The following is an 8,653-nucleotide window of genomic DNA, read 5'->3' as shown; positions in this document are numbered from 1 at the left end:
CTCGGCATAACACCGGCTATAAACATATCCTAGTTTAACGTTTGCTGGCTACGATTTCGCCGGCAGACACAAATACAGGACAACAATATTCTATTGACAAAATACAACCAATAATAATGTTGAATCCTACCTGTGAAAGGTAATCCCCCGACTCCTGTTCGCAACGTCTGTCTCAGCCTCATTAATGGCTGCGGCCAGAAAGTCATGGCCGGTCGTGGCCGCGGCCTCGGCGCGCAAGCCCTTGCTGCACTAACCTCTGAATCTGTGACGCCAGACTCTCTTGGAGTATGCAGCCAAGCTCTCTGTGACCCGTTCAACCCGGTCACGGGCAACAGAATCGGATATATTGTTTGACTCCACCTGGGCAGCTAACTGTACAGCAAATATGCACACCGCCCCCTACCGTAGCCTACATGATGGGTAGCACGGTCAGCAGGCGTGACGTCACTCTCCTGCGCCGCTCGGATTGCTTTTTCGTTATCGAATTGTGGGCAGTATTTTGCATACAGACCACGAAAACGAAAAAGCAATGTCCGCTTTGTTTTCTTTTTGATTATGGCATAGAATGTGCAGTCTTGAAGAAGAAAATTGAAATGCAATAGGATGATTGATTAGTAATTTTATTTATGAGTCAAATAATGCAGCCACATTCTTAAAATGAAAAAGCATTTCTGATAATGCATTTGAATTTTCAACTTTTACATTTCAAATTGAATTTTGGTATCTATTTGCTGAGGCATATTTTGAAAATAAAATTTCAAATGTCTTTGTCCTTTTCATTTGAATTAAGTGAAAGAATGAGCAGTCTTGAAGAAGAAAATTGAAATGCAAATAGGATGATTGATTAGTAATTTTATTTACGAGTCAAATAATGCAGCCACATTCTTAAAATGAAAAAGCATTTCTGATAATGCATTTGAATTTGAATTTTGATTCCGATTTGCTTCCATATGAACCGTGGTTCGACCAAACAATGCATTCGGCGCTTCGGACATCATCAATCACGTGATCAGCGCCAGTTGATACACACCCCGGAACATTGTGCCGAACCACTCTGCTTCACGAAGATGAAACAAGCGCCGAAGCGTCCGTGTCAAACGGGCCATCCCTACAGTTTAGTTTTTCCGTGTTCCAGCCTTTGCTGCGCTTTTGTTTATCTTTGAAAAATAAATCCTTTAACTTTATTTTTTGCCTCCCGTCCGTGTCTGCACCTGGGTCCTCCCATAACACACCATGACAGTATTTCCCACATTATCCTGCACCTTATGGTTAGTTCCTGCACAAAGTACTGTCTTGCAGCACTTTAACACTTTGACTGAAAGAATATTGTGCATCCAGGCTGATTCTAAATAATAAAACCATAATCCATCTATGTGCATTTGTCGTATTTGTAACCACACACATTAAAAACTTTTGATAATTAAATAGAATATATTCATAATCTTTCAGTTTAGTCTTTTCTTCATACTTTGTCTTTAAATATGTTTTAAAAGAAACCCACCTTCGTCTATGTGACCACACCAGACTACGAAAACCCTGGGTTGGACAAGTTTTTCACTCTAGCTTCAACAGCCGCTCAAGAGGCACAGCTATTCTATTGCACAAGCGAGTTCAGTTCTCATTAGAACAAGTCATATCTGACCCCAATGGTCGTTATACTATTGTTGTTGGTGTGATGTTCCAAACTCCTGTTATTATGGCTTGTGTTTATGCCCCCAACTGGGATTGTCCTAATTTTATGACTTCCATATTCTCATCTATCCCATGTCTAGATACTCATCACCTCATCTTTGGAGGAGATCTTAATTTATCCATCAATCCCGTACTTGACAGATCGGGTTCAAGAAAATTAACTCAATCCAAAGCAGCTAAATGTTTGTCTGTGTTGTCTGAGCAAATTGGTAGTGTGGATGTGTGGCGTTTTTATCACCCAACAGCAAAGGAGTTTTCATTTTATTCCCAGGTTCATCAAACTTACTCCCGAATTGATTATTTTTTCCTTGATAAGATTTTACTACCCTCAGTGAAGCAATGTGTATACTCATCGATAGTTATTTGAGATCATGCCCCCCTCTTATTAGACCTGGAACTAGTCCCTAAAACTAAAAGCTATTCGACCTGGAGACTCTGGCCCTCATTTATCAAACTTGCGTAAGACGAAAAACGTGCGTAGGTCGTGTGTACGTTCTTTTCTGCGCAAAGGTTGGCATTTATCAAATCCATCGTGAGCGCAGGAAAGATGAAATCGCCACGACAGGTCTGAGGCCGTGTACGCACTTTTCCATTTTGACTTGCGGTGACTGCAATACAGCAGCGTCACTAGTGCGTGCTCAGGAGTCGCAACAAATCCCTTGGTTAAAATTACAGACTTATCACTTTAAAGAAGGCCCATGTTTTATTTGACTTCAACATAAATATAAACATAAACGCAAATTAAATAAATTAAACAAGTACAACTCCGTAATTGGAAGAGTGATGGCTCATTATTCAACCGCGCACCCTCACACCGAACAGGAGAGGCGCTTTAACACTGCGCATTCGCGCACGCGTGCCACTGTGGAGAGGTGTATAGGGCTCCTAAAGCTGGATCTGTCTCTCGGCTGCGGGGGGAACCCTATCCGCCCGAAAAGGTATGCAATATTATTATTGCATGCGGGGATCTCCATAACATTGCCCAAAAAAATGGAGTGCCATTTCCAGATGTACATCCAGAGGACCCCGCACCCAGAGATCCCTTCCACCAGCCTGCACAGCCAAGAGCGCTCAGGAGGAGAGAGGAACGTATTCAGCGATTCTGACTTTCGATAAGCATTCTGTTATTCAAGGAAAAAAGAAAGGAGAACAACGATTTCTTTCAGCATTTATTCTGTGACTTCAGTGTTTCATTTATGTCTTTCAATGTACTGTCGATAGATTGCATGGTGTGTGTTAAAGCCATCATCCACTTCACGATCTCTGTTTGTCTTTCTAGGACCTCTGTGGTTAACACGGCTGGCCGGTGTGACGCTGCAGACCGGGGGGCAGAGGCAGAGGCAGAGGCAGAGGCAGAGGCTTCGGATGTTGACGGGCCGCGTATTCGTTGCGCGGGTCAGGTTGCCCGGATGCCACTTCGGATTCATCTGTGAATGAAAAATATTAGTTTGATTAGGAACCTCATTTGTGTTGAATATTAAAGCAACTGTTTTATTTAAACGTCTTGGGTGTGCAGTCATTCTTACCATTCTCGAGCTCTAGCATGGGCGCATCAGTGTCAAGTTTCCCTGGCACGCCTGATGAGGACGTAGCTCCGATCACGCCAGCCACCCTCTCCTCCAAGGCACTCAAATCCAAACCTGGATTCCCCCCCCCCCCCCCCCCCCCCCCCCCCCCCCCCCCCCCCCCCCCCCCCCCCCCCCCGCTGCAACCTTTTTTGTGGCCAATTTCATATCGGACCACTTCTTCCTGATCTTATTGGAGAAAAAGTAAAACATCGTTCAATTTTAGATTTAATTTAATCTGGAGTTTATCACATTTTATTGACCATCACAGTAGGGGAAAATACATAACTCGTCCGGTCTGCGATTTACATCACCAACGCTGTTGACAGCCGTCCCAGCTGTCAACGCTGTTGGCAGCGTTTCTTTGCCGCCTTTCGTCTTTCCATGTCGCAAATTCTAGAGGTGCGGCCTTTTGTAGAAGGCGTGGTTAGGATCATTACGATGGATTTCAGCCACCGGATTTATCAACAGCCGCTCGGTCTTACGATGGGATTGGTGTGGTAGCATGTTCTGTAAATCTCACTTGAGCCTCTGCGTAGGACGAGTTCTCCGCTCATATCTACGATGCTTTCTACGACGGCTTGATAAATGAGGGCCTAAATGTAGGACTATTGTCATCTGAAAAATTTTGCAAATTCATTTCTGAAAAGATTTCACAATTTCTCGAGTTTAACAAATCTGATTCCACATCACCTTCCCTCCTGTGGGAAACCTTCAAGGTAGTAATACGTGGGGAAATTATTTCATATAGCGCCAGGGTACGAAGGAGGGAAAAACAAAGACAGCTTGAACTGATGGAGGCAATTCTTCAAATTGACAGACAACTCTCCACTTTAGCCAATCCCACTCTCCAGATGGAGAGACTTAAATTACAAACTGAATTTGACCTTATTTCCACAAACAAAGCAGAGTTTCTCTTAAGACGCACAAAGGGCACTTACTATGAACATGGTAATAAGGCTAGTCGGTTACTGGCGAGGCAACTAAAACACCAATCTTCCTCCCAGTTCATCACACAAATTCGTAGAAACTCCCAAACTTTAATTATAGACCCAACTGAGATATATAATGTTTTCGCATCATATTATTCTGATTTATACAAATCAGAATCCTCATCAGACACTACCTCGATGAACAAATTTTTAGACAACTTGGTTTTCCCTTCAGTTGATATTAATTCCAAGAATACTTTAGATGCTCCCCTTCGCTTGGAGGAGGTGAAAGCCAATCTTAAATTAATGCAAAGTGGCAGGGCACCAGGCCCGGACGGCTTTCCACCCGAATTTTACCAAAAGTTTTCTGATCAACTTGCTCCCCTGCTATTGGATATGTTTAATAATTCCTTTGAACTTGGCACCCTTCCCTCATCATTGACTCAAGCATTGATATCACTTATCCCAAAGAAAAATAAGGACCTCGAAGATTGTAGCAGCTGGCGTCTTGTCAGTTTGCTTAACAGTGACATCAAACTGTTGGCTAAGACCCTCGCCAGCCGCCTTGACCCCTGCCTACTAAGCATCATTTCAAAAGACCAGACTGGTTTTATAAGGGGTAGGCAGCTATCCTCAAACATACGCCGTCTGCTCAATATAATACTGTCAAAACCTGAAATGCAAGTCCCTGAAATGGTCATTTCTATGGATGCGGAAAAGGCTTTCGACAGAGTTGAATGGCATTATTTATTCTCAGTTTTATATCGGTTCGGTTTCGGTCAAAATTGTATCACGTGGATTAAACTGCTATATGGTGCTCCAGTTGCTAGTGTAAGAACTAATTCATCACAATCCGACTTCTTTCCTTTAACACGCGGCTGCCGTCAAGGATGTCCGCTATCACCATTGTTGTTTGCTATTGCGATTGAACCGCTTTCCATTGCCCTTAGGAGTTCACCGCTTTTTACCGGTGTCTTTAGGAATGGGAATGAGCACAGAGTATCACTTTATGCTGATGACCTTTTACTCTATGTCTCAAATCCCACTGGCTGCACCGGAAAGATCTTGGACATTCTACGGACGTTTGGCTCCTTCTCTGGTTATAAATTGAATATTAATAAAAGTGAATGCTTCCCTCTCAATAATGCAGCAAAACAGATCCCGGCTCAAGCACTACCATTCCGCTTAGCCTCTACTAGCTTTCAATACTTAGGTATTAATATCTTGGATAGTCTCCCTTTGTTGTATGAACATAACATTGCGGAACTGGTTAAAAAGGTTAAATCGGATTTTCAACGCTGGAATGTCCTCCCATTGTCGCTCATAGGTAGAATTAATTCTGTTAAAATGAATGTCCTACCAAAATTCCTATTTCTTTTTCAGTGTTTACCTATATTCCTGCCTAAAGCATTTTTCAAAGAATTGGATAAGATTATTTCACATTTTATCTGGACAGGAAAGAATCCAAGGGCAAGATACTCAATTTTGCAAAGAACCAAGGATGAGGGGGGCCTTGCCCTACCGGATTTTAGGACATACTATTGGGCAGCCAATTTGCAAAAAATTCATACCTGGTATAACTCCCCCAGTACAGATTGGTGTCAGATGGAAGCTTACTCATGCAACTCCATCTCTTTATCAGCCTTAATATGTGCTCCTAGTAATGTACATCCAACTAAAGTCACCTCCAACCCAATTGTTTTGTCTACTATTAGAATCCTGAAACAGTTTAAACAGCACTTCAAAATCACCTCCCTCTCTACATTAATGCCCATCTGTGAAAACCATTTATTTACACCCCCGTCACTTGACTCAACATACACTCTGTGGAAAGAGAAAGGACTGGTGAATTTTGATCAACTCTTTGATAAAGACTTTTTTTTCTCCTTTGCTGACCTACAAACTAAATTTGCCCTTCCAAAAGCTCATTTATTTAGATACTTTCAAACCAGAGATTTTGTTCGCTGTAATTTTCCTAACTTTCCGCAAAAACCACCTCGTACTCTCCTTGATACAATTTTGTCTCTTCCTGCAGTTCGTGGATTCATTGCAATCGTGGTAAAATTAATTTTGTCTTCACTACCAGCCCCTCTGGCGACTAGGAACTCATGGGAAAAGGAGCTAGGTGGTACCTTGTCAGACGAATGGTGGCAAAGTGCCCTTGACAGGGTTAACTCCACCTCTTCTTGTGCCAGTCTGACATTGATCCAGTTTAAGGTCTTACATAGGATACATTTTTCTAAAGCTAAGCTTAAAAAATTTTTCAACACAAGTGACACATGTGACAGATGCGCTCTGTCACCAGCTAGTCATAAACATATGTTTTTTTCTTGCCCGAGATTGAGCTCTTATTGGTCCTCCTTTTACAGTACTCTTTCAAAAGCTCTAAACAAGCCAGTGCTTTCGAGCCCTTTAACCTCCATCTTTGGTGTGCCTGAAGATTTCACACTCTTCACCAACAGGGAAAATAATTGTATCGCTTTTACATCTTTGGTAGCTCGTAGACGTATTTTACTTCATTGGAAGGATAAGAATCCTCCCTCCCCTAACTCTTGGCTAAAGGACTTAATGTCATTCCTATACTTAGAAAAAATCAAGTACAGTATTAGGGGGTGCTCTGACAAATTCTGTAAAACTTGGAATCCCATTCTTTCTTTGATTGATTCCATTCCATCTATGACTAATGTTTAGGATGGTTGGTGCTAATTAAGATATTGGTGTGTACCCTGTCGGAGTTCTGTAAGAAGCCAGTGTGTCTATGATTCAATGTAGTGGTGGTAATAGTGTATTTCTGCTGTTTGTACTCCTCTGAATGTTCCCTTTTATTATTATTATTATTTTTTTTATTATTATTTTTTTTTTCCTTTGGGGTAGGGAGTTGTGTTTGCTTAGTAGCATTATTACCCATTGTTATGTGACTAAGTCAAGTAAATGTGACTCTACGTTGGGGGAGTTCTAAAAGGGGAAAAATAGGTGAAATGTATCCTTTCAGACTGATCTTGGATTGTATATTGACAACCTAATAAAGATATAGCCTATATGTAAATAAAAAAAAAATATATGTTTTAAAAGGGACAACTTTGAATTGAAATCATCCTGGGATCAGAGTGAGAAGGAAATAGACAAGGCAAGAAATGAAAAGTTAAATTATATATTCAAGAAACAATCAAACTTCCATAAAGAATGTTTATCAAAATAAGTTACAGCATCATTAGAAAATAGGAAACATTTCTTGACAATTTGAATTTACCAAGCTCAGTCCCTTTTTGGCAGTTTTTCATTTCACCTACATATTGATAATAATGTACCTTTTCCAGGATATTTTCCTGGAAGTTTTGTTTTTAGTCCTGATCCATCGTGCGCTCAAGTCACTCCGTGCGCATTTACGCATCACGTATACTGACGATAAGGCACCAGCGGCAGTGGCGTAAAGAGTTGGAGTGGAGAGTGTTGATGGCAGTACAGAGGATTATAGGACAGAGGTGCACAAACCGCAGCGCGTGAATGCGGTGATGTGAAAATATGCTGCTCCTCTCCCTCCCTCTGTTGAAGACGCTCCTTCTTCCACTTGGTGCGCCTGTTCTGAAACCAGATCTTGACATGAGTCTCGGATAGGTGGAGGGCCGAGGCAATGGTGTGCCGCTCCAAGACAGACAGGTAGTGGCACCTCTGAAAACTGTGCTCCAAAACCTGCAGCTGTTCCACTGTGAAAGCGGTGCGGAACCGACGGCTTTTCCCTGTCGAGCTGTGAGGCTTCATCGGGAATTGATGCTCCGGGCTGCAGCTTTCATCCGACGGGGGATTCTTCACCTTTTTGGCTTCACTCCTGAAGTAACGAGCTCCTGAAACGGAATACATATTGGTGAATGCACCGCCAGACGACTTGAAAAGATTAAGTGTTTCTTTGCAATAATCAGATATTTCTCACCTGCAGCCACTGCATCCTCAGCTCTGGTTACTTTCCTTGTAAATTTTGTTGGGTCCAAGATATCGTCCACAGAAAATGGTGTTCTGTGGATTTGTGGTAATTTGGCTGCATTTTGCTGCATGTCAGCGTGCTGTGGACACAGGTAGCAGTGACAGTGCCCGCGCTCCTCTAGAATTTATATACGAAGCCTGTGCACGTGTCGCTTCACCCTTGTACATTTACATTTTATTTAAAGCGAGGCAATTCGTCTTTCAGGGACAATTGCAGTCTTTGTGGACGCGCAGACACGCTCCAGCCCCGTGGGACCCCGTGCGGGCACCTCAGAATGTAAATGTGTGGGGGGGGGGCAAAGGGGCTGTTATTTATTACCCGGCATCTGGTTAAAATGTGCCCTCTTTCTTGCCCTTCATGTTGCTCATTGTGGTTTGTCTTGTCTTTATTTGCAAATGTGAGATTTTACGCTGGTAGGACACGTGAACGCTGGTTGTGATGCTAATTGATGGACTCCTCAAAGAGAAAGTTGCAGCCTTTCCCCC

At 42.5% G+C, this 8,653-nt stretch overlaps 1 protein-coding gene across 1 annotated transcript; it reads right to left on the bottom strand.

Moving 5' to 3' along the window:
- Positions 1-7,579: 7,579 nt before the first annotated feature.
- Positions 7,580-8,238, bottom strand: pnx (posterior neuron-specific homeobox). Its single transcript, XM_075455466.1, has 2 exons — positions 8,118-8,238; positions 7,580-8,031 (listed from the first exon to the last, which is right to left on the bottom strand). Exons 1-2 carry the CDS (start codon positions 8,236-8,238, stop codon positions 7,580-7,582), a joined length of 573 nt encoding a protein of 190 aa, XP_075311581.1.
- Positions 8,239-8,653: the final 415 nt, after the last annotated feature.

Source organism: Odontesthes bonariensis, chromosome 22 (genome assembly GCF_027942865.1).
Source record: "Odontesthes bonariensis isolate fOdoBon6 chromosome 22, fOdoBon6.hap1, whole genome shotgun sequence".
NCBI classification, from domain to species: Eukaryota; Metazoa; Chordata; class Actinopteri; order Atheriniformes; family Atherinopsidae; genus Odontesthes; species Odontesthes bonariensis.
This window is presented reverse-complemented; position numbering and strand designations above follow the sequence as displayed.